The sequence below is a fragment of the Sinocyclocheilus anshuiensis genome, unplaced genomic scaffold (assembly GCF_001515605.1).
Source record: "Sinocyclocheilus anshuiensis isolate Anshui unplaced genomic scaffold, SAMN03320099.WGS_v1.1 scaffold78, whole genome shotgun sequence".
Taxonomy (NCBI): Eukaryota; Metazoa; Chordata; class Actinopteri; order Cypriniformes; family Cyprinidae; genus Sinocyclocheilus; species Sinocyclocheilus anshuiensis.
This window is the reverse complement of record NW_015544250.1, coordinates 3,227,140-3,254,839: the sequence shown is the minus strand read 5'-3', so window position 1 is coordinate 3,254,839 and position 27,700 is coordinate 3,227,140. Positions and strand designations below refer to the sequence as shown.

The following is a 27,700-nucleotide window of genomic DNA, read 5'->3' as shown; positions in this document are numbered from 1 at the left end:
TAAAGCAATAAAACAAAAAAGAGCTCTTGACTGAAAAACTTAAATACAGTAGCTTTAATAAGAATCAATGTATAATTTATTAATTTATACAGTGAAGTGTATATAGTGTTTTATTTTTATATTTGTTCATTCAATTTATTGAATGCTACTGCTAAATACACCTACTGTACCTGAAAAATAAAGCACTGTTTGATATATTTGTATATTATGTGTATTTGTAATGTCTATCTTTGTTCTTATTTTTTAATAACAAAGATACAATAATGACAAAGGTTTTTATCTTTGCCCACTTTGGCCTACATATCTGCCATTCTTTTTTATTTTATATTTTGTTATCTTGTAAGGCTTTGCTCTAAAAAAAAAAAATAGGGACATTAGTTTGGCTGTAATGCTCAATCAACTTGCAAAATAGTAAAACCAACATGACAAAGAATCGTGATAAAATCGTGAATTGTGATTTTCCTGAAAAAAAAAAAATGGTGATATCATAATTTTGCCAATATGCCCACCCATAACTATATGCTACTGTTTATAATTATATTATGTATGTTATTGATAGGGTGAAATAATCATAATCCATTTCGAAATTTGTTGTGTGAAAATGATTTTTATCAATAAAAAAAAAATAAAAAATTGTCTCCCATCTCCAACACAAACTTTTTTCCCTCAAATATTAGTGTACTTTGTTACCAAGGCAACAAGAAGTTGAGATGAGGCATTTGATGTGTGAGGAAAACAAGATGTGTGAAGAAATATTAAGGTAAATATCACTTTATATTCACAATATTTTTATTTCGATGTAATTTGCATGTCAAATTATGAACAATATGTTACAGTGTGTATTTAGGGTGCATAAAATGCTAGCTATTAAAAAGTAGCCTTAGCAAGACAAAGTAGTCAGCCATTTTAACATTTAACTATTGAGAGTGTAAAAATGTTTTTAAGAGGATTTATTTTCTAAAGCTCGACAGGGCCAAAAGTGCATGTAGTTGAATAAACACCTACTATATTTACAGTACTGCCCATCATGATATATTGTGTCATTTAGATGTTTTCTGCTTCATCTGAAAGGTTTATTTCTCCAGCTTGTTAGAGGATCTTTTCAGAATATAATTTATTTTGCTTTAGAACATGTGGTTCAGCTAAATGGAATGTATGTGTAATCTATGGTTACAATGAAAGCTTTCTGTGCACGTGGGTGGAAGATAAACCAGTGCTGAATGGAGTTTTTGTAGCATGTATGAAGATGAATTTCATAAAGCACAACATCATCGGTCTTCTCAGATGTATCACTTTGAGAAATAATAATGAATATTAGGGGTTTCTCGCAAGGTTGTGTTGTAAACTGCTGTGTTGTAAAAGGCTGCTGAATCCTGGTGTGGGCGACTTGTCATTGAAAATGTCCTCTCGGCTGACAAACTGTCATTTACAATGCTTCGGAGATGACAAAACATGATAGCAATTTCACTCGGCCCCCCTTCCCGTATTCGAACACGCACGCATATTCAAAGCGAAGGAAAAAACACATTCTAATTAACATTCCCACTGACCCGAGAATAAACATTTATTTTCCCATCTTCTGCACACCTCGAAGATTTTCTGACACTGTCCTTTGATAGCTTCCGTGACTAACATTTCCCTTTCCCAAATTGTACTTCCTGCCTGTAAGTTATGCATCAGATTCATGCATAATTAATTTTGTATTTACCACTGTCTTATGATGAAAGTAGCCAAACAAATTATTATTTCAAATTATATACACCATTATTGAGGTGTGCCGGCCACCCCCATTAAAAATGTATGTTTTCTTTTTTGAACGATAAAAAATATACCAACATTTTTGGCCAATGCATCAATCACAGGAGCCCGATTTTGGGCTCCTGAATATGTTTTTTATTGTGTTTTAGCATGGTTGCATTGCATGGTTGGTTGTTCTAATTGCAACCTGATCAAAATGAAAATTTGATGTAGATGAGTCTGTTTCAGCACTGGAACAGATTTGGAGAAATTTAGCATTTCATCACTTGCTCACCAATGGATCCTCTGCAGTGAATGGGTGCCGTTAGAATGAGTCCAAACAGCTGATAAAAACATCACATCTATCAAAAAACATCTTGTTAAAAAACTGTGTTTGTAAGAAACAAATTCACCAATAAGGTGTTTTAACTTTAATCCATTGCTTCCGCCAAAATACCAGTCCATAATCCATAACTTTTTATTCCAACATTTTTTTAACAATGCAAAATGTGACAACAACCTTGGGTTATGCATCAACCACATGATTTGTTTTCTGTTTTGGCCACCTGAATTTTAGTTTTAGTTTGTTTTATCGAATACACAATTTTCACATTCTGATTGACTCTTGATGGATAAAATAGGGTCAAATATCCTGTTTCACTCAGTAATACATTATGAAAGTACAATGAATGTGAACAGGGATTCAGTCTAAGAAGGAAAACGGGGGTCGGGATCCTTACATGACCATAAAACAATCATTCTGACTACTGAAGCTGGGATGAATGAATGCAAATCCATCATAGGCAGGCTGTTTGTATATGGAAATCCAGGAGGAAGCGTAATTATAGCCAAAGAAAGCTCTACATTTTTAAGAGGTGGGATTACAGCCTGAAACATTCAAACAGCGGCCAATGTGGCTGCCAGCAAGCTAAAAAAGACTTTAAGGGTCAAGAAGAGAAAGCCTGTCAGGGAAATAATAGGTCATTCTCTTTTTGCTGACTGTTGCAGTGTTAAATAAAAGTTTTAGAAAGAAGAAGCACAATCAGGAGGATTTGCTTTGAGACACAACTTTACGGTTTGTGGAGAGCGTGTTCAAGACAAAGCTACTTGGTTTTGGTCATGAGTGAGGGGTAAATATAAATATTGATTGACTGTACAAATGAATCAAGTATTGATCACGCATTTTCACATTGAGCATAGCCCTGGGTTATTGTCATTCTAAACCTGCTTTAACCCTGGGTAAAGGTATGTTTCACATTTTAGAAGCGGGTTTAGCACCTCTTTTTACCCGGGGTTAGTTACTGTTACTGTTACGGCTAGATGCTTAGCAACAAACATCCAATCGCATGCCTCACAATCAAGTTCACATTCACTTTCACAGTTTGCATTCACAGTTACGGAAACACTGCGCATTCATTCAGGAAAAAGACTGTATAGGCTGCAATTAAACGAGGATGCGCAACGCTAAAGCTATTATGTAAACAGCAGGTCGCGTGCTGCGTTCGTCCAATCAGTGGCACTGACACCTTAAATAAGCAAATAAGAACTGAGTGTTTTGTTAAATAATTTTAACACTACTTGAATCAAGATAAGGATTCCATTTACCCCTGGTTTAGAATGACCCAGGGTTAACTATTTCAAGTATGAAAAGCCATTTAGTGTACTGTTGATGAAGAATAGCAATGAAATTTACAGAAAACGCTTTGTGTTTAGTTGTTGCATGAGCCAAGTGCAGCTTTGTGGCACCATGAGAATGATAAAATACTTACTGACTACAATAACACACCTTTATTTTTAAGAGTCTAGTGCTAAATAGTATCTCATCTCATGTCTTTCAGCACCCTGGACAGCTCCTGCTCTGTATCACCTGATCAGGTGGCGTGGGTAGGATTGGGACACAAACTAAAACCCAAAATCAAAATATTCTGTTATCGTTTACTCACCTTACTTGAATGCAATTTCAAACCTGTCTGTGAAACACAAAAGGAAAAATATCTCAATGTTTTTTGTCCATACAATGAACGTCAGTAGGATCAAATGCTAGACTTCATTGACTTTCATTGTATGGACAAAACAGTTCATTTTATGTTATACAGAAGAAAGAAAGCCATACAGGTTTGGAACAACATGAAAGTGAGTAAATAATTAAAGAATTTTTCTTTTTGGACAAACTATCCTTTAATTTATTGCATTACTTGTCAGCTCAAATAAGTGTGAAGTGTCAAAATGAGCAGAAACATTTTATTTAAGAGCATTTATCCTGATAATTAGCTTTGGATGCTATAAATAAATGTTTTCTCTGTGCATTGTGCTTTTTCAACCATGAGAAACCAGTAGTGGCATGTCGTTTTAAGCCTTCTATTTATTTATTTTTATTTATTTTTTTTTTAAACAAATGCATAAGTGCTTAGTTTTTTTGTATAAAATGCTGTTTTGCTAAACAGTTGCTAAAAAAATAACTTTTTTTAAACATCTTATGACAGTTATATGAATTAATCTGACAGGTTATAAAAACAAAAAGCAAAATTAAGCTGATTTAAGCCGCATTTTGTCATGTTACAAATTTTGGTGACATGATTTCAAACCTCAGAGAAAATTGAAAAAAAAATGCACATATAATACCTCCAAAGGTTAACAATTTTATTCTCAGACCATGTTCTGGCCCTATTTTGTACCTTATTCATGGAAAGTCCCCAATACCTTCAGTACCAGGCCTCTGACCTATCCTGACTTTTATCATGGTTGCCTGGTCGCCCTAAAATGAGGGTAAGTAAAAGAAAAATGCACAGATGAAAGGTGACGGGTGAGGGCTTAAGTGTGTAGAAAAACCAGATCAAATTAAAGCAGTCGTGTGTCATAACCTTGCAATTAATAAAACCATTCTAGGCATGTTTCTAATGGAGCTTGCAATGTATTGGGCATTACAAATGTAACTCTGACCCAACAGGCCACTAATTCCAGTCAGTCACTAATTCCCTTTATTGTTAAAGCCAAAAAGCTGCAGTGTGTCCATTTTTTTATATTTCTCAAAAATTCATTGTTTGATTTAAAGGGGTCATATGATGCGATTTCAATTTTTCCTTCTGTTCTTTGGCTTTTTATTTAACTGCACTCTTGTAATTCTCTAGATAGCAAATAATGACTCTCATATGCTGCTACTGTACAAAACAGGTTCTTTTAGCCACTGTAAGATAAGAGCGCAATCATACTTCATCTAGGACTGTTTTCTAACCGAGAGTGCTTTAAGTGATTTAAGCAATAAGGTACATAATAAGGCTGCTCTATACTGCAAATAGAGTCTGTTTTGTAATTGTTTTTTATATATATATAGAATAGCCAGAATCACTCAGTTTCCCTTGAAAATGTGATTCAAACTATCATTTTTCCATATACCCCGACAATTCCACCCTAAAGCATTTAAAAACAAGTCATTTTCACTCTTTAAATATACAGTATATCTGCCACCCCTCTTTGCTCTTCAGGTGCGAATGGCTTCTGTCTTCAAACTCACTGCATTTTAAAATCGATTCAGATATTTCACCAGGCTCCAGACGCGCCTGTTCCATCTTCATTTCCGCATCTGCGTGATGCATTTAGTCTGAGAGCACGCAAATCATTTTCATTCCCCACAAAAAGCAGCGGGCGTCTTGCAGTTATTTAGCGAGATTACATGGTGTATGGATCTTGTTCAAAAACGTTTTATTTACTCGGTCGCTATGGATGGATGAGCTCGACTGAAGGGAAATGAGCAAGAAAAATGGGGGGAATGTTACAACAGACCAAGCAAAGTTTTTTTGAGATTTGCATATTTTGGGTGCTGGAATCAAAAGTTTGAAGGCTTCAATGCTTCCATCACTTGCGTTTTCATGCTAGAATATGTGACATGACCTGATTTCAGGTGATTTCAAGCCTTAATAAAAGGAGTGTATTGCTGTAATAACATACATAGTATATATATGTATGTATGTAGATGTGTGTATTGATGATAGATAGATAGATAGATAGATCACTATTAAATATTATCATACAGTCCAAGATGGCCTCTAGATTACAGTTATTGACACAGGTGACACAGGGTCACACAGACATTTACAATAATCATGCTGAGTGTTTGGAGGTTATCAGGCCAGTATCATGCCAGTCCATAGACTTGTGTCAGTATCACCTGCTAAAGCATTCACTCCCTATGTGCATGGTAATCTGTAATGTTTAAAAGTGTGTTCAAGAGGCGAGGGAGGAACAGGGCAGGGATCATAATTGGTGAGAAACTGAAAATGTCAGTTCCGCTAGCTTAGAAATCTCAGTCTACCGTTTACAAGCTGAGCTTTTTAATTCCCTCCGGCCAGAATGCCAATTTTCTGCAATAGTAGTGCTATGTCCCAGGAATTGCTTATGTTAATAAAGCCGGTGAAATAACCACACAATTAAGCAATTTTAATGCTTAAATTTTAATTTGGAAATGCTGCCTTTCTCTGCTTAGTCATCCGTGGCATGTACAAAAAAACAGACACGCACATTTTTCATGTCTCATCTTTTTTCCTCGTATGGAAAAAAGGTGAAGGGTAGGTTTGTGTTTGATTGCACAGATTACTAAAATCAGGCTGCTCTTGCTTGATTTTAGTGTTACCGGTGGCCTTCAATGCTGGAGAACTATTTGAGCAAAACAAATACTTTACATAATTTTAATAAGAAACATTCCTTCATTTCTTTTATGCCTTAAAGGGATAGTTCACCTTCAGTTGCTGGTCCCTATTGACTTCTATAGTATGGAGGAAAAAAACACTATGCAAGTCAATGGAGAACAGCAATTGAAGGTGAACTATCCCTTTAAAGGAACAGTTCACACCAAAAATTACAATTCTGTCATTATTTTTGGTGTTTCCAAACTCCAGTGCTATTATTTTGGGGAATTTTGTCATGAACCAGTATAGCGTATTGGTGTCAGTGACAGCGTATGGACGGCTTATATATTGTGCTTTTCTGAGTTTCACAGATGTGCTCACAAGTAAAAGGTATTTCATTATTTCATCCCGGTGAATGTTTTTAATTCATTTACCTGTATTCATATGTAACGTTTGGACCAATCAGACACACAATTGTTCATTAGATTTAACAAATCAATTATTCATTAGATTAACAAATAATCACAGACCCCTCACCCAACAACTATACTGGGTGCCAGGATGTCTGTGAACAATCCCCAGACCCCTGGTTACCATAGCAACCAGGACCCCACCACCCCACCGCCTTACTTAATTCGCTCTAAAACAGACACATACTGCTATAGGAAATGACTTCTTTCATTTAATTCATAGACAGATTTTTCTATGACCTTCCTATCATGCATATCCCTAGGTAATTGTGTATGATTATTACGTTCTTGTATATAGTCTTTTGTGTATTGTATACTGTTTTATGCATGCTTATGATAGATCACTAGTTAACATCACCTCACTTATAGCATGTTTGGTCTCTATGAAGTCGTATTCTGATGATCTAAATGAGAGTGTATATTATATGTTGATGCCTATGCAACATATTTGTGTTCTAAGAATCTTTAATAGTTTGTATATCAACGGCCAAGGGAATGCAAGTATCATACATTTAACTAAATGAAACTGAGGTTTAGTATAAGCTGTAGACCCTGTTATAAAACGGCCCTGATGGTTTCACTCAGGTGGTTAACTGACTCATTTTCCATAACTGCATTCTCTGGTTTCTCTAACGGTTTCGTTCATCCACTGCAACTCCGCCCATGTATGAGTGTTTGTTTGTTTGTTTAGATTAGTTATGTTATAGTGTTTAGTTAATAAAACTTTTGTAAATAAATGACATGAGTTTCTGGTTCTGTCACCACTTGTGAATAGTGTCCCTTTTACGATCCGATCTATAGCTACATGCTCTAATCATGCATTGGTACTGAAATAAAGTTATTTTCTGTGGCCATGAAAATATCCTTTCTTAGAGTTGATATACACTGAATGTTCCCTGGACCAACAGATTAGTTGAATGTAATATTAATTCTGCTACAATTACTACTGGCAGCGGAGGTAAATAATTATAATTATAATTAATTGTAATTATTTATATAAATTTCCCTTTTGAGCTAATTTGCTGCACATTTGTCGATTTGTCCAGTGACCTTTTCTGCAGGTAACATGGTTATATCAGTAGGTGGCGACAACCGAGTGTCTTCTTGTGTGTTATGAGTGAGTCATTTGAATCATTCACTCAACCGAATTAATTCAGAATCGAGTCGTTCACAACCAAAACGACTCATTCTCTTTTTATTAAAGTGAAAGTGAAGTGACGTGTGGCAAAGTATGGTGACCCATACTCGGAATTTGTGCTCTGCATTTAACCCATCCAAGTGCACACACACAGTAGAGAACACACACACACCCGGAGCAGTGGGCAGCCATATTGCTGCGGTGCCCAGGGAGCAGTTGGGGGTTCGGTGCCTTGCTCAAGGATCTCACCTCAGTCGTGGTATGAACCTGTGGATGCAATATAACGAATGGCGATACACCTCTCGTTCAGTAATATTCGTGTCAGCATATTAGTTCACGAACATGATGTTGCAATTAATCCAGTATGTTCACGAATTATATTCCTTGTTCTTTCGTTTGTTCATGCTATAAATATGTGAGCGCAAAAGTGAATGAGAATGATTCGTTCACTTAAATGATTCATTCAAAAACACAGATTCATCAACAAAACGCCATATGAAATTATATGGAAAATAGCAGAATTTCTTCAAAATTTCTTTGTGTGTGTGTTCCACGGGGAGAAAATGTAGGCTACAGGTTTGAGCAAAAGCAAATAATGACTGATTAATGAGTTTTATTATGGACAGAATATTGTTGGTATTGAAATACAGGGTGTTGCTGGTTACTGCATAATGATTGAAAGCTGATAGATGTGAAATTGAAGAAGATTGATTGATAGAAGTGAAAGTGCGTGTACATGTGTGTCATTTTAATTGAATGATTTTTGTACTTTTTAATATGCCATTTTATAATGCTGAAAAATTGCTTTATAACAAACTAATAGTGTAATGCATTTTTAATGAGCTCATGTGCTATTTAAAATGTTCTTGAAGAATGTAAAAGTGAGGCTTAAAATATATTCTAACTGTACTTCAAGAAGTATAAAAGTGTATTTTAAATAAGTTTAAGGAGTACAATTAAATTACACTAAAGATACTCGAAGTTGTTCCATTTTAACACAACTAATATGTACTTCAGTTAGCTTAAAGTTCATCATAGTATAATAATATAACAAGTGCATCGATATTAGTACAACTTAAGTGTATTTCTTTTTTACCTGGGTATAACTGCAGACACAAATAATAGACACGAAAAGAAGACTGTTTAGCCTAAGTTATCTGAAAGTCCTGTCCCCTTCAACGAAAGGTCCAATCACAAGCCTGAATGAAGGACACAAATAATCAGGGCTATCTATAGATGCACTTTGGTTATTTGGGTGGATTTTCAAGCTTCTTTAGCTTGTTAAAGTCGGTGCATGCTCAGTGCAAGCACAGCAACAAAACAGTAATTATCATTTGAAAAAGAGTCAGCCCAGAGCAAATCCCTGTCAAAAGCTTTGTGCAGTACCTGGGACTGGAGCCGCTGATCAAAGGCGTTTGATAGACTTCTGCTCTGTCATCATGGAACCTTCGTAATCTTCTTATGATAATTCACAGAAGGGGGAAAAAGGAAGAATTTCAAATGGCCTTAGCACATTCAGTCAGGGTTTGTTTTATTATAGAATGAGGATGTAAATAAATAAATAATGTAATGCAACGTCGCTCAAACCGCAAAGCTCTCGAGAACTACACAAGGTCCCTTCACTTTCAGTATCAGCCGCTGACTGTAATCCTCCGTAACCACCTTGGCGTAGGAGCGATTTAGAAAATCTTTGACCTGCTCTGATGTGCCACGCATGTGTTCAATACCTACACCGCCCTGCAATTTTTCATGTTGAAGTCCTCTTTTGGTTTTGACATCCACCATTTTGCAGTTCTCAGTATACGTCTGACCGATTGAGATACAGCTGCTAAAGAACCGTGTTTGACTGAAAAGTGTGGTAATTTGCCAATGAAAAGCCAGTAAGTAAGGGCACTCTGGGCATCTCTCCATATAAGATGAGAGGTGATTTGGAAATTAAAAACCTCAATGATTCCCAAAGTCTACAAGTGTGTGTTTAGCCTCCATCAAATGATGAGCTGACAAACCAATCACGATAAAGAGGAGCGACGCTCATGTTTGAATGACACGAAACACAACATTTTCACTCAGCGTGGGGCAATTTGGTCCTTTTTGCGCTTCTCACACTTGCTTACAACATCAGCATATTGATCAGATCCTCCTGGTTACTATGCTGAAGGTACATTTATTAGACTCTGGCATTTTTAAACTAACATTTGAAGTGTTGCACTTTAGTCCTGTGCTGTGTGTACATTTTAGGCCACTGCTGCAATGTCAAAATCAAGTGTTTGGTGTCACGGTTATGTCATCTTTGCATCCATATGGTTAGAATACGATTTGTCAGAACAGTTAACCTCTCACTGAAGGGATGCCAATAAAGCACTCTTAAATTGAAATTGAAATTGAGAGAGACTGAGACACAGAGAGAGAGAGAGAGAGAGACATTGAGAGAGAGAGAGAGAGAGGAGCAGACTGCACTTGTCGGAAGGAGGGACTTTGTAGAAAACGAAGCGTTTGAGAGAGGCGGGGCATAGAGGACCTACAATAATGTACAGTATTTGAAAAATAATGTGTTTTTTGAACATTAAAGCATATCAACATATTCTGTTACACCAAATACACAAAATAATGATCTTTAAAAAAGCATCATATGACCCCTTTAAGAAGAAAAAGCTTTGAGCGATGATTAGACGCTTTAGACTTGATGCATGAAGCACTACTGCCCTCTAACGGACCGAGTAGGTACATCATCATCTATGTTAAACGTATGTGTATTGCATGTATTGGCTGAACGTCTTCGCAAATATGCGTTTGTTCACAGCACAAAATGCAATGTTTTGACTAAAATTACAGCTGGGCAGATAAATATGCTTTCTCAGTAGCTCTAAATTCGCCATTGACCATCTGTACAATTGTAAAATGTTTTGTGGACTCGATCTGGTCAATGGGATCTCAATCTATCACGTGGATAGACGATGCAATCAAAGGGAATTAATAATCAAAAATTAAGTAAATATGTCACTCTCTAAATGCAATACTGTGATTATCAAAAAAAAACAAAAGAAAACTAAATGGTTTTGATCTCAAATGGTTCTGAAGTGTGTTTGGTGCATTCATTTGGAGCCAGATGTGATTCATGAAGCCTGTGATTCATTAAACGATCCCCAATGGACCTTTTCAGTGAACAGTTTCAAAAAGAACCATTTTTTTCTTAATGTGAATAACATTTTAATCTAACTGTCTAGCTGTGTAAGAACCTTTTGTGACATGGAAAGATTCCATGGATGTTAAAGATTCCTCATGGAACACTGATGCCAATGAGTGTACAAAGTCAGGGCTAAAAAAATACATTGTCTTTTTGAAGGACAGTTGAAGTTGTCAGTCTGGTCATGCATTTTACCTGTTCCAACCTGTTCCTTCACCTTACAGTCTCTCAGTCTTTATCTCTGGCTCTCTAGGTGGAACTATCTGAGTCTGATACCTGAATTCACTCACAAGACTCTTCGTGTGCGACTAGTGGCCGCCGGCCTGTGACCGTCAGAAGAGCTGTGCTCTGCCCTGCTGATTAGTGTGACTACAGTAACCTCTCAGGGAAAAATCCCATAGACTTACACTGAAGAAGTTCAGCCACATCTAGACACTAGAGTATCCTAGAGACTTGAGGTTGGGCTCTTTTGCCTCTTTTGGTTCAATACCAACCCAGAACACCTTAGCAATTGCATAGCAACATGAAAAAAAATGCAGAACAACTTAACAACCACATATCTTTTCTCACGAGAGACCTGGCCAAAATGATAGCATATATAACATAATAATAATAATAGAATAATAAAAGCACAGCAAAAGTCTAATATAAAATATGCTAATATATACACACACACACACACACACACACAGAAGGACTGTTTCTACATTGCTGGGTGAGAAATGAAAAAAAACAATTGTATATATATATTATTCTTTCTTTTGTTCTATATAATCTTTATTCTTTCAGAACATTTTAACCACACAGAAGACAGAAAATCACATGGGTTTCAGGCAACATGATGGTGAGTAAATGATGACAGAATTTAAATTTTTTGGGTTAAATATTTTCTTTAATAAAAATGTAATAATGCATGACTAAAGTTGACTTTGAACTGTATTATTCCTTGAGAAAATGCTTTTCTTTTTTTTTCTCACAGTAAATTCTTTAGAATTCTCACCCTAAATACTTTCACACTTCCACTGAATTGCAGAAATGATACAAAAATCCATGCAGGTTTTATTCTGTGGGGCTGTGTTTCAGATGTGAAGCTGTGCTGTATGTGAGAGACACCCAGCAGAGAACAGAAGAACAGCCGGAGCACCTCTTAAAAAGTCACACTTTCATGTTCTATTTGAGAGACCTTGAAAGGACATTCCTGACAAACATTTGCTATTTTAATATTGCTGTAGGGTTAGGTAAGTTGTGGGCAAGTTTTCAGATAAGAGAAGAAAATGTATTACATTAACACTTGCCAGTCTTAATTACATTTTACACTGTGTTACACAGTGTTGTTTGTAATACTTGTGTCAGTATTATTTGGCCCTGAAGGGATCTTTGCTGTCTTGTTATTCCTCTTTTTGCTTAGACTATAGTAAATGTTTTTTAGACAATGTACATTAGTGCGGTGCAACTGGTGGGGCCGCCCGGGGCCCAGCTCCAGCTTGGGATGACATTATGTGAACTTCTTTGCACAGATGGTAAGATGTTCTAGTTTCCATTGAAGCACAGTAAAGCATAAGACATACCAAACACTAAATCAGTTTTCACTCACATTTTTATGGTGATCATTTGTACGATAAAATAATGTTTTAATTAGAAAAATGCAAGTTTGAAGCATTCTCACTTGTAGTCTCAGATTTGACCTAAACTCATGTGAGAGCTTTGACCTGCTTGTGTTAATAAAAAAAAAAGCTCTCACTAAATAACCTGGTTTGAGGATCTTTCATGCCCTGTGTCTTTGGGATGACCTGCTGTTTTTGGTCCTATCAGAGTTCTTACATCTCTTTGGTTTCTCTCTGGCAGCAGAGGACAGAGTAGATCAAGATGCCTTTGATGTGTTGCCCACGATACAGGGATGTGGAATATGATTTCTGAAAAATGTAACATCTAGATTAAAAAGGAACATCTGGTTGAAATTCACAGCAAGGTGTGGTTATGAACTGAATTGTTTTGAAGTGAAGTAAATAAATTGTTCATGGAATTATTATTTTCTTAAAACTAAGCTTTCTTTGACACTTTGATACATCTGTGTGGTTGTGTGTATTAGGGATGAGAATCGAAAATAATTGAACAGTTTAAGGTTTCCATTCCTCTTAATAATTCTGATTCCTTAAAGGTTCCATTAATGATTCTTTTAAGTAATCATAAGAATTAAATATTTTGAATTTCAATTCCATTACCAAATTATGAGATAATTTCAATAACAAATACATTTAAAACAATTAAAAATGATTGTTTAAGCTTTTTAGAGTACGCAACTAACGCAATAATGACATTAACACTACACAGCAATATTAAAACAAAATGTAAAATATTTAATTGCTTTATTTGTATAAATTAATGCACTGATTTAAGTCTCATAGCAGTTACATCAGATACACCATAAAGTGACAGATCGTATGGAAGTTAGGTTACATTAGCTGCGCTTTATATTTTTGATTCGCTAAAAGAACCGGTTCATAGTCATTCGAACGGACGTCTGCTAGTTGCTGTGTTTTTACCTCTCTAAAATTAACCGGCTCATGAGAGTAATCGTGCCGGAGTCAGACTTCACTGTTCTTTCTGTATGTTTTGAATCAGTATAAAGAACCAGCTCAAAATTGTCATTCATTCGGGAGCCTGACTACACTATTTGCGTTGTATGCTTTTGATTCACTAAAAAGAACCAGTTCAAAAGAGTGATTTGTTCATTATAGACTGGCTGAGTCTGAAACTGTGTCATCCAGTGAGCTGTTTCAGTTTGCTGCCGGTTTCTATGTAGATAGCTAGCTATTTGAATAAGACCACCTCTGAGCCATATACGGAGTCCTAGGCAGCAATTCATGTGTCTTGTGTCGACACGTGCCACTGAACAAAAGGGTAGGGTGAGCCAGGGGCGTAGCAACCGGGGGGAAAAGGCCCAGAGGCTGAGAGTGATTTTGAGGGGGCCCCATAGCAAATTTTGTGCAAAGGGCCCAGAATCCCATAGCTACTCCACTGGGGTGAGCAGTAGCTCATTATCATTTAAAGAGACATGCACCGAAACAAGTCACTGTGAACAGAGCTTTGACAAGGTAAAAGGGTGTTGTTTAACACGACCACTGAGGAATTTTAACCAAAGTATGTTACAGACATGTAGAACCTAAAGAATCATACCAACTTGTGGAACATGGGCATCCGATGTCCCCTTTAAAGGGGTCATCGGATGCAAAATTCACTTTACACGTTGTTTGAACATAAATGTGTGTTGGAAGTGTGTGTACACATCCATCCTATAATGATAAAAATCCACCCAGTGTTTTTTTTTTTTAAATCCCTATTTTAAAATCCCCTTTCTCAAATCAGGCTGTTCTGAGATTCCTGTCAGAATGACGTAGTTCTACACAGGCCCCTCCCACGATAGTTGATTGACACTAGCGTCTTACCTTAAGACCCGCCCAGAGTGAGCTGTGAGCTGTCCGCCATTGTGTCGACTTCGATGCAGAGGAAGACAAGAACTTCTCCGATTAAGCGATTGAGGTGTTTTGTTGTTGGATGTAATAATGAATATAGCAGTCGTCATTTACTCCCGACATCTGAGCCACTGAAGACGCAGAGGATTAACGTTACTTTCGTTTTTGAAAGAAATGTGCCGATCCCCGATCTGCCTAAATGCGTCTATATTCGCGTGAATCATTCGTGATCCAGCTTCATCAGCAGAAGTGAGTATAAGGGTTTTTTATGAATCTTTGCAAATCGCCTTTCCTAATAACGTGCTAGTTAGCCAGTTTCGCGGCTGAAGTTTACAGTCTGCTCGTCACCCCACAGAAGAGAGGGGCGGGGTGAGCAGAGCTCATTAGCATTTAAAGCAACATGGACTAGAATGGCTTGCTGAAAACAGAGCTGATTTTGACGGAAAAAAAAGTTTTTTTTTACACTACCATTGAGAAATTTTAACCAAAGTATGTTATAGACTTTTCATTAAGACCCTAAAGAATCATATCAACTTGTGGAAAATGGGCATCCGATGACCCCTTTAATGGAACCAAATGCCATTTGGTTCCAATGTTTTTTAATGGTTCATTTGATATCTGTAAGTCACTGTGAATGTTTGCCAAAAGCATAGACTAAATGTAAATAAATGGTGCGCATGTATTTGTTGAAGTTGGTATTTTACAGTTTGTTCACATTAATCTCAGAATTCAGTGTCCCGGGGGTGTCTGTAAAATCACCAGATGTAAACGCACTACTGAGGAATAATGTAAATGTAGTTTATATTTCTGATGAACTTAATGAGGTATGCCTAATTTACACACTTTAGATTTTCAATCTAACAATGATCTCAATGTTTAAAAAAGTGTTAAAATTCTTTCATAACGTCAGAATAGTTCCTCCTCTCATACACCTGGTTACAGTAGCGCGTGTCTGTAGTGCCACCTGCTGGCTGAGATGGTGCAGTGCAGGATTCCACTATGAGCCTGTTTACCTGACAAATTTGGCCTGCACTTAACTTCCTTTCCTTCTTCTCATCTCCAGGTCGAGCCCTCATAATCACAGCTCATTCTCAGAGGTAAGACCTTATGAACTAAAAATGTTTATCCAGTGCTAATCTGTAGAACATATACTGTATATCGCCAACATGAATTCAGAATAATCACACAAATGATTGATCCCAGTGTGACATTTATTCTAGCTGTGCAAGATTATAGATACTATCGTACTTTATTTTTTCATTGTAACATATGACCTTATAAAGACTGTGACTATTCTGGAGATTTCAGAATGTGTGTACAAAACACACAGAAAAAAAAATCAAAGAGGATATAAAAACTTTTGAAATCGTTATTGATTGCTTTTAAGAACTGCAGTCCAGTTCTGATGATCAGAAAATCTTCCATCTCTCACCAATCAGTCTGTGCTCAGCCCGCTGTCTTCTCTTCCTCTGAACTATCTGACACCTCTCATCTCTTCACGCTTGACCAGTCTGTCAAGAGAAGGTTTCCTAATGCTTCTGAATAATGGGATGCATATATGAGGAATTTTAAAGTGTGGATGAAATGTTTAAGCTTCTGAACAATGTTTAAAGCAAAACCGGGGGAGGCTGAGAGTAGGAACGCCAACACTGAGGCATACCTTGAGTTTATTTTCACAGTCCAGTGCCATTGTGATTAAAAGAACTTAATTAAAGTTCACATCAGCGTTGGAATTATGTCAGAGCTCTTGGGGGTCCTCTCATCTACTTTTTATTTTTATTTTTTTTTATTTTTTTTTTTTTTTCAGGAGTGGACCAGGCCTTGAAAAAATGCACATGTAAAATTATTTATTTATTTATTATTTATTAAAATATATTAATTATTTTTAATACTTTATTATTTTAATTATAGTAAGATTAATTAATAAATATTAAGATTTTTATTCAACAAGGATGCATTAAATTAATCAAAAGTGACAGAGAAGACATTTATAATGTTACAAAATAATTATATTTAAAAAATAAAGCTGTTTATTCATCAAAGAATTAAAGGAGCAATGGCTGCTGAAAATTCAGCTTTGCCATTATAGGAATGTTTTTTTCCACAATATTACTGTCTTTACTATATTTTTGATCAAATTAGCCTTGGTGAGCATAAGAGGCTTTCAAAAACATTTGAAGGGTAGTGTACAGTTTAATATACTTGCACACAACCTTGCTTGTCTAATATTAAATATTAAAAACCTCAAACTCATATTTACTTAATTGTTAACATTTTCTTATACACAAGAATCAGGCATTGTGTAACTGGGCCTGAGATAGTAATAAGACTCTTTATGCAGAAAAGCTCAGTGCATATGCTGGAATACATCAATTTATTATTTTTAAATAAATCAAGAAAAATAGCAACTCTCTGAATGTATTAACAGGAATGAGGTCTTATTTGACACTCTTTTTTTAATGTAGCGATTTCACTGACTGATTAAGTGATGAATTATGGATCAATGGTGTCAGTCCCATTCTGTAAATGCCTCACAAACCAAGTGTGCTTAAAATTTCAGATGGAAAATCACTAAAAGAAAAGATGGATAGAGGGGGAAAAACTGAGTAATATTTTGACTTTGTAGTTTATTTTATTTTATATGAAGGTTCTTAACTCTGATGGGGTGTTTTTTTTTTTTTTTTTTTACATATGAACCAGTTAATTGTGAATTATTCATTTTTTTTCATTCTTTACAAGAAGAGAGAATCCTCAGGAGGTGGATCAGCTGTCGTTTGCACCCATATTTTGTGTTGATTGCATTTTTCTTTCATTTGTAAAAAATGAATATATATATATATATATATATGTGTGTGTGTGATTTGTAACACCACCATCCTCTCAGATTACAATACATACAGAAAAAGCTCTTTAACTCACCATTTGACCTGACCATCTCCTTATCCAGCAGTTCAGAGCAAATTGATGATTATTATTATACATTATTGTCCTTGAATTTGGTTTGTAAGATAAATGACTTTATCATATGAGAATATCACGTTAAATTTGCTCTGATATCTTTTGATCTGATCAGAGAACCATGAAGTCATAGATCAAAAATAAATAAATAAAACCAAGAAAGAGAGAGCTGAGTAACAGATTTTCAGAAGCCTCCGGACAGAGGTCAGCAGAGGTCAGGAGGTCATGAAATGTCTCTTGTTTCAGCAGCCTTGTTCGATCACATCCTAAATAAAAAAAAAAGGTTCAGATAAAGATCTTTTTGAGAGCAGCTCTGGCTGATCTCAGTGGAAGCACATTCATGCTGACTCACAGTGTCATGATCCCAGTTTTGTGTTTCCCTGTCTTGTGTTGAAGGACTTTTAAATTGAAATGATTTCCATTCCTATTGTTTCCTCTGCTCCCTTGTTTGTTGCCCTAGTTACCCTTATGTGTTGCTATGGTGTTTCATTGGCTCCTCCCCCTTAGTTAACTTGTTTACCTGTGTATATATACCGCTGTGTTTCAGTGCTTGTTTGTCATTCGTTGTGTTCCCTCTAAATGCTCGTGTTCCTTGTTTCCAGCTTGTGGTTTCCTATTCTCTTGTGTTCCTGTGTTTTGTTAGTCTTTTAGTCTTTTCATTTGTTAAATTCAGCTTCCACGTGGATCATCCTCATCTCGCCTTTGCTCAGCTCCCAGCATTACACGCAGAGACAGTCAGCCGTATGCCAAAACTAGCATGACAAAGGCCAGAGAAAACAGAACATTAAAGAGCTATAGTTCTAAATGCAGAGGGAGGCTGGACCGATTATTTGCTCAGTGAAATCTTCAAAGACATGACTAACTTTTTTTAAACATCTAAAAAATTTAAACATATGAATTTATTTTATTGATGTTTTAGTGTTAAAGTTGCATGAAGTCTTTTGTTTAAAATTCAATCAAAGTAAAATGTCTAATAATTGAGGGTTACCCTTGTAAAAACGAAATGTATAATGTGCACTTGTAGTGTACGTCAAAACTTAAAGGTATATATATTTTTTTTAACTTTCAAAAATGTCAAATCAAACTTTTTACAAGTACATTTTAAGTCATTTTTGAATAATCTTTTGTTGTGCATTAAAAATGCACATTTTAATCCGTTGACTTACATAGTAAAGTACTTGTTATTAAATATTACATTTAAAGTAAATAAATTTTAAATGTACTAAATTGCAACTTTCAATGTCAATAGATACATTTCAATAACATAACTTTCAAAACGTACATTTCAAAAGAAATGATTTTAAAGTATATTTTAGTTTACTATGAATGCTTGTCATTTTGGCAGTTCACTTTAATCATATTTCAAAGACTGTATAAGTAATTATGAAATCGCATATAAAGATAAAGCACACTTAGGTTTTACTAATTGCATTTAATATAAATTTAAACGATAGTACATTTTCATTTAATTGAAAATAACATGCAATTAAGTTTCCAAAAACGTTACATTTAGTTTGCACTTAAATATTGTTTAAAGTATATTATTTCCATAATAAGCACTCTTTTTAAAAGTATGTACTTGTTTTTTTAAGCATCTATGTGTGTGTGTGTGTGTGTGTGTGTGTGCATGTTTATGTGGTTTATGAGGACAAAAATTTGTATAATGACATGGGTATGACATAGGTATTACAATGTGAAGGTGGTTTATGAGGACATTTCCTGTGTCCCCGTAATTCAAAAGGCTTAAAAAAAAATATATTTTTTTAATCTAAAAATGCACAACGTTTTCTGTGAGGAGTAGGTTGAGGTGTAGGGTGATAGAAAATACGGTTTGTACAGTATAAAAACCATTACGCCTATGGAATGTCCGCACGATTCATAAAAGTGTGTGTGTGTGTGTGTGTGTGTGTGTAAAATCTAAAAATGTATATGTGGCCATTAAATTTAATTATATTTAAAATGGCATTGTATTTAAATGGCATTTGCATACCTAATCAGATAGCAATCCTGTAATGCCATGAGCATGCATTCTCTGAGAATCGAATCCATGAATTGATAAAGTGTATGCCTGGAATGTAATGTAAGTCGCTTTGCATAAAAAGTATCTGCCAAATGCATAAATGGACAGTACATAAAGTTTAAAGAAACATACCCACAAAGTATCATGACCAAATGTGGCCCATAAACTGAATTACTCAGTCCCACAGCACTGGCCATCCTGACAGGAAATATACGGCCACATGTCAAACATATTTGACTTCAAACACCCCTATGAAGTGTCTTAATGTCACTCAATAAAAGCAGTTACTGAATCCTGTGAACTTTAACACATATACACACACACACACACCTGGTTCTTTCTCGCTTTCAGGCCCTGATTGATCTCCAAGGATCTGCTCAGGGAGATAAAATTAGGTAAAATATGATTTACCCTACCATTAAACCCATAAGAAGGAAGTACAATTTCTCTATGAGTTCTGGTCTTCTGTCTCTAATGTAAATCAGCCTGACCTTGAGAATTTCAGGAGATGTTTTGAGCATGAACCAAGTGTCTTGGTCTGAATCAGAATATCTGTAACTATGTAAATGTTTTGATATGCTTTCAGTGCACCTCTGTGGCCAAGCAAAAACATTAGATAGATCCATGTTCCATGCTGCACACTTGATTAGTCAATGTCCATCTGTTCATACAGTAGCTGACCGGTTTAATTCCTACATTAATGTGGCCTTTTACTACATACACTACATCTGTATCATTGAAACTATATATATATATATATATATATATATGTATGTTAAGAATAGTATGGCATCTCCGGTATCTCTATATCCATATGAAGTCAGTTTTCACAAGTAATTATTACATATTATTATATATTATTATCCTTGAATTTGGCAATATGAGAACGTATGTCTTTTATCACTTGCTACTGTAAATATATTTTGCATGTATATAAATAGTGAACCACATTTCCTCTGGGTCTGGGTCATTTTGACTCTGAATTAACATGAACCAGACCAGTTGTTATTGGACTTTGACTCTGACCTGAATCAATATGACCCGTTCCTATAGGGCTTATCACTAAATTTCATCATGACCGCCATTGTTTAAAACCTGCTTCCCGTTTACATTGAAGCCTTGATCTAATACAGGAAACTTGTAGCAACCTGTAACACTTGCATTTCTGCATTCACTGTTTATGTGCTTAACACAGTAAATGATATTATATGCATGCATGCTTTTTTTCGTGAGGTGAACAGAAGGTGTGGCTGGATGACAGTGATAACTTCTCATAGAAACAATTCTATGCTGCTTGTACAGTTTTCAGTATTGGAAGCTGTGCTTAGGCTGTACAAGACCAATTCACCACAACCTCAAGAGAATTCACACTCACCGCATTGCTGAAGACCTCAAATGAACCTAAAGACATCATTCAGTTTAGAGCAAGCATGCATGAGTAAAAAATGTGTTAAAATACAATATTACATTGACTCAAAAAGCGTAGCTACATTTTTCATTGTCCCTCCCAAAGTTGTTATTAAAAAATTTAATCCACAAGTATGACCTTGTGGATTATCATAAAGTAGAACATCATAAAGTAGATGATGTGCATCATAGAGTAGCTCATGTAGATTGCATCATGCAATATTATACATTAGGTAACGGCATCTGTGCTTTTATTAATAAAAGAGTTCTTGAAGTTTGAAGATCCCTGGTTTAGTGAAACAGTCAGTCAGAATGTTCCTGTATTTTCCACCAGATGTCACTAAACATACATTATTATGACAAAAATCTCTTTTGACACATATAGTATTTTAGAATTAGACAAGTTTATAAAAGTGTGTGTGATTATCAGACGGAAAAGTCTGAAATCTTAAAAAGAATTAAATAGAAATAATATAATAGCCTTTAAAGACCTGAAAGTGAATTATTAACGTACTTTATGTCTGTTATTTAAGTCTTTTTACTGTCATTCAGTAACGTTACAAAAACGCTCGAGTTTTACGTTCGCACTCTAGAGGGGTTCCAGACAGTTGTTGCGTCACATCCAGGGGCCCCTGGGCACTCAGCTCGATGCTGGTGGGCGTGACGTCATGCACGAAAGTTTGATACAATGCCCTCCATATTTTCGGGGAAGTTGTGTTCAACTGACAACAGCAACAGGTGACGTAGGCTACCGAAGACATGTAGATTGTCAATGGAATTATTGCGTAATTGACGCGACCCGCTTGGAAAGCGAAGGCTCGCTGAAACAGAGTTGGACCTGTTACGGTTTTTAGGTGAATGGTTCGTGTAACACCTAACTATAAAGCGGTCTGTTCTCGGGTAGACACGAGGGCTGCTTTGGGTAAAGCGTGTATCGGAATTAGTTTCCACCGAGTTGTTTTTGGACTGTTTTTGTGTTTCTTTTTAAAATGAGGAACCCGTTGGACAGACGCTTTTAGGATTGTTCGGCGACAAACAGCCCTTCTTGGACCTCCGTCGCCGGGCAAGAGTCGGGCATCGTCCGTTGGAGTTGTATCAGAATGGTAAAGCCCAAAGTGGGTCGGATGTTTCTGGCGACATGCGTCGGGTCGTTTTTCATTCTTATAGTATACTTCCAGAACATCTCAAGATCAGGTGAGTCTTACAAATAAAGTAGCGATGTCTGCTTCAGGAAGGATTTGTTCTTTTGAGTCGGATCCTTCGAATGAACTGGGTCACAAAACCGGTCTGAACAATTTGGTCGCAAATTTGTTCTCGAATAATGACACCGACTCACTGAACCAACAAGCCGTTCCATTCTGACATGTTCGACGCATATGATTAGTAGTTTGACTCATTAAATCGTACAACAGTTTTGTCACCACACATTAACAGATTTGGTTTTGAATTTTCATTTAAATATGCAGAAATGTTTTTAACTGAGACATTAATTTTAGTATTGTTCACTGTAAATGCTGAATGTATTTATGTTCAAAATAACTTCAGCTGAATCTTGGCTCCAGTCAACGAATGAACTGGACACATTAATTACAATAAGCAATAATAGAAAATCTTAGGTTAGTAGGCTAAGTAATCATATGATTCGTATATGTGTTGTTGTTGTTTGAAGTATTGTAATATGCAACATCCAACCCGATCAAATCGATTATATATGTGATTCCTGCAGAAATGTTCAGTGGTAAACTTGGTATACAGCTCTTCTTTTTCAATCAGTAGAAAAAGTAGGTTACAAATCAGACTTTTTGTAACGCATACTAAATTCGTTCTTGGATTGATGACATTCACCTTTTTAAACGTTAACTGTGGGCAATGATGATGCAAGTGCATTCTGACCAGTAGCTCCTCCCAGGTCCGGACATCCTAAACGTCTGGGGTCAGTGCCATCAAGGAAAGGCCTTGTTATTTTGCTTTAGTCTGTTAAAGTTACTTGCATGAAGTGGTCTGTTGGTTTAAAATCTAGGTTGATATCCAAAATGTTGCTGGTTTGAACCCCAAACAGGCCAAGTTAATCTTTGTTTTGCAGTCCCAACTGTTCACTGTTAAACGTTCACAGTTATATAGTTAGTGACATTTAGAATTGCATTTTCACCTGTTCTCCCATTTTTGTCTCCCAAATCCACCAGAATTACTGTTCAAACCTGTTAGGGCTGCACGATAAATCGAAATGGAATCGAAATCGTGATTCGACAGAAGCTGCGATTGTCATGCGTATCTTTCAGTGAAGCACGGTTCTGTGATCAGCAGTAAATCTCCATCCAAAGGCTAGAGGGCGCTCTCGCGCTGAAACTCCAAATACGCCTCGCAGAACAAACCCAGGAAATGCCTATAGCGATAGCTGGATAAACAGAAGATTTAACTGCTTTTATTGATTCAACGTGACTAATAAACACACGATTATGACAATATATGGTTTATCTGAGTTATTATTATTATAATTTTCATTAAAATAAAGTATATGTATAATGCAATGCCTTTATCACTGCTTAGAATACTATGAAATATGCTGTGTGCCTTATTCTGTGTAAGAAGCCACATCATCTCACAGAAGGATTTATTTCAAACACTCGACTGACGTTATGAAGTGAGTTTGGAGTAAAAATATGTTATTAAATGTGGTATTTTCACATGCTTTCAGATGGAGCAGCATTTACTACACAGAGCCGTAGTTCACTGAGAAGCTATGCAAACAGCTGTCATTATCGCGAACGATTTCTTCGATTTCATAATCGCGCAATAAAATCGTCTGCGATTTTTTTTTTGCGTAACTTGTCAGTGAGCTACGGCTCTCCATCTCCATCCATAAATGCTGCTCCATCTGAAAGCACGTGATGATGATTTACTGCTGATTACAGAACCGGCTTTACTAACAAAATGCGCATGACAATCACATTCGATTAATCGTGCAGCCTTAAAACCTGTGTTAAAAGACTTAAAATTACTTCTTACTTTGTGAGAACTTTGGCCTTGTTTACATCTGGTATTAAAGGAACACTCCACTATTTTTGAAAATAGGCTCATTTTCCAATTCCCCTAGAGTTAAACAGTTTAGTTTTACCGTTTTCGAATCCATTCAGCCGATCTGATCCGATCCGATATTACGCAGCGCCTGAAAATAGTCCCCAGCTAGGTAACTTCCAATAAGCCTATTTTCAGGCGCTGCGTAATATCATTGCACCTGCTGCACCCATGGTACGGCAGCAAAGTTCCTTGATTATTACGCCGGAATGAGAGTATAGTTCCTAGCCATATCGGCCTTGAAAATCGCAACTTTTCATTTTCTGTCGGTCTTAGTACGCGATGTAACTACAGAAGAGTCAAGTTTTAAATAGGAAAAATATAGAAACTCTTTGGTCATTTTTGAGCAAGATGCTAACGGTCTAATCAGATTCAATTCTCTATGCTAAGCTACAGCTAAAAGTGCTACCGCCAGACCCGGAGATCGGCTGAATGGATTCGAAAACGGTAAAACTCAACTGTTTGACTCTAGGGCAGTTGGAAAATGAGCCTACTTTCAAAAATAGTGGATTGTTCCTTTAAGATGTGTTTTCGGTGATCTGATCGATCACATTATGAGCTGAGACACATTACCGATTACACCTGGTCTTAACATGCATTTTAAATGCATTTCCTGTGACCACTTGTGTTCAGATTTCCTCACATCTTATTTTGGCGTGCTTGAGTGCGGAGCATGAATCTGATTGAATGACTAAAGCCATTATACTGTTTACAAGCAAGCAGGAAATGGAAGTGAATGGAAAGGATATGAAAGGTAACAACAGTTTCAATCATAATCTTTGTGTGGCACAATTTCAATCATAATCTTTTGTGTGGCTTGCTTAGTTGGAATCAATTGTTTTGGTGCGCTTTCTCAAAACATCCCATAATGCTCATATGTTAGGTCTACACAACAAAAGGTTGATTACATTTTCAACTACCTCTGGAAGTGGTTGAAAGTGTACAAGCTCAAAACATTTTAGACCCCATTTACACCTGTATTTAACATTGTCCACTTGGGATCTGGTCGACGAAAAGCATCTTAATACCAGGTGTAGACAAGGCCTTAAGAAATGACTGTCTGATTGAAATCCCCAATTTGACGTCGAATATTAGTCAAGACTTGATCAAGATGCTGTAAGATCACTTTAAATTCAGTTTGGACAGCAATTTCTTCCAGTGGTAATTGGGTGAAAATAGGAAGTTAATCCCACACTGAAACTGGTTTGATGTATATGTAGGCCAATATGTTTGACGTTCAATTTACATCAAAGCAGTGTCATGTCAAGTTTTTGAAGTCAGTTTGTTTCCAATTGACAAGTTTAGATAAAGTTTAGATAACATAGACAAGCATGCCACAAAAAAAAAGCAGTTCCTCTGACATACTAAAAAGGACATCAAACTGTCTTTAGAGTGCACACGTGTAGACTTCAGCCTGTTTAGAACAGCGAACAAAAAACGGCTGTTGAAACCCGCTGGAAACAAAGCAGACAGAGAGAAAAACTGGAATGTTTGGAAAGCCCCCACTGGGAGACTCTGGGGCATTCTGAAACCTTTTAAACCTTTCCCCTGATGCCTCAGAGAGGAACGGATCACCTTGAAGAAGGATAGCGTGAGATTAGAAAAGAAGGGGGAATTAAAGGTCAGTGGCTTTGACTTTCCCCAGAGTTTTGGGAAAGGCTTCATATGACCATGTCAGATTTTTCAACCAGAGATTACTTGGGTTCAATGACAGTTTATGGAGGTAAACCTGTGCTGTGACAGTAATTTATGAAAACCACCTGGACAAGATCAGAAGCAGAATGGGGCAGTGAAGTATGTAACCACAAAATATATGTAGATGATGGTTAGTTTCCTGTTAATTATAGATAATAAACTTTGAACAAATAGAGATAACCTGGTAGTAATAGCTAATGTATATTCTTGTTTTTTCGTGTTGTAAACAAAACCTCAATTCTTTCTCTTCACCCAGGAGAGCTAGACTAGAGCCAAGTTCAGAGTCTTTTGGTGAAAATTTTATTATACAGCCAAGATTGCAAAGCTGGCGTTGATGAAGAAAGGCTTTTTTCTTTTCAAATTAAATGAATAATCCACTTCCCCTGACTAGATTTGGCCCTATTGAACCATTCTTGCCCAGGCTTGTTAGTATGGAGTATGGCAGCTTTATGGTACATGCTGCTCAGGGATAGTTCAGAATCTGACCCTAGAAAGTCTTCAAATAGCTTGTCTATGGCAAAAGAACATTGTGTGATCCTTCATTTGTCTCTCCTTAACAGGTGTTTGTAGATCACACCTGCATTTTTGAAGACGCTGCTTTCAGTGGACCTCTTCACCCTTCACTTGCTCCAAACCTGTAGGTTTCTTTCTGTTGAACACAAAAGGAGATATTTTGAAGAATGTGGGTAGCCATTGACATCCATAATATTTTTTTTGTATAGAAGTCAATGGCTATCATCAACTGTTTGGTTACTAACATTATTCAAAATATCTTTGTGTTCAACAGAAGAAAGAAACTTATACAGGTTTGGAACAACTAGAGTGTGAGTAAATGATGACAGAATTTTCATTTTCAGGTGAACTATTCCTTTAATTTCATTCTAATGTTGATGAATCAAGGCGATTCATTCTAAACTGGGAAGCTTTTATATAGGCTTAAATGTGATTAAACTCACTGTAGGCTCACATTTTCATACTGTGCATTATTTGCTTAAAGCTTTTCTTGGTTGTCTCATAGACAGTTATTTGCTGAGCCACACCCCTTCAATGGTCACACGGTCACACTTCACAGGAAGTTTGGCTATGCTGTATACCACTGTGTCCTCTTTGCTTCTAAAAAGTGGTTCCAATAAAAAGAGCTGATACGAGTGATCTTAAAAGTAGTGCTCTCTGGGTGTCTTGGCCTAATATTTGCAGCAGCAATCAGTAATTACCTTAAAATGGCTTTTGTATTTATGTATGTTTCTTCACAAAACCACTTGGTAACCGGCCTATTCTGTGAACAAGTTCGCAATAGGAAAGTTGATTAATTATTGAATATTGAATTTCCCCTCATTCTTCTGCTGATATGTTTTTTTTTTTTATCTGAAGCCAACATCAAGAAAACTTGTCCAGCCAAAAGGCAAACGGTGAGGTACAATTCATGAAAGTTTATGGCCAAACATATGGAGTTGCTCTTCCCTTTCTGTGCAGTAATTAACTGTGAGTCAGAGCGCAGATCGAATACTCAGCTGGACTTTAGGTGAGCTTTTTGTCAAAAGACATTTCCAGGAAGTGAGGGTCATTTCTTTGACCTTGACTCCATCACACCCACTGTGGGCAATTTGAAACTAAGAAGATGTCTCCGACTTCATGTTCTCCTCTGATAAAGGCTAATACTGTGTCTGCTGTGTGCAGCAGTTTCATTGCTTATCTGACCACCATCACTTAACTGCTGTTCGTGTTAACAGAGGCAGTGTTGCTGACTTTGCCGCACGTCACACTTCTTTTCGCTTGTTTAGTTTGACATAGACAGTCTGATTAATCTCAGTCGAGCATTTTACTCAGCTCCCTTACAGCTCGCTCTGGTAAAACTGCATATTTAAGGGTAATTGTACAAGTCTGCCTATTTCTACGTTATATTTTTGTTTGCGTTTGTATT

At 36.4% G+C, this 27,700-nt stretch overlaps 1 protein-coding gene across 2 annotated transcripts in view; it reads left to right on the top strand.

Moving 5' to 3' along the window:
• The first annotated feature begins 21,676 nt into the window (after positions 1-21,676).
• Positions 21,677-27,700, top strand: part of LOC107697955 (carbohydrate sulfotransferase 11-like) — a 19,406-nt gene continuing 13,382 nt past the window's right edge. The window contains exon 1 of one of the 2 annotated variants that reach the window (XM_016498854.1): positions 21,677-21,747. In XM_016498854.1, the coding sequence (XP_016354340.1) occupies positions 21,678-21,747 (70 nt within the window). In that variant the 5' untranslated portion in view covers position 21,677. Of the gene's footprint in view, positions 21,748-21,875; positions 22,204-27,700 lie in introns of those variants that run through there. The other variant, XM_016498853.1, reaches the window with a different exon arrangement.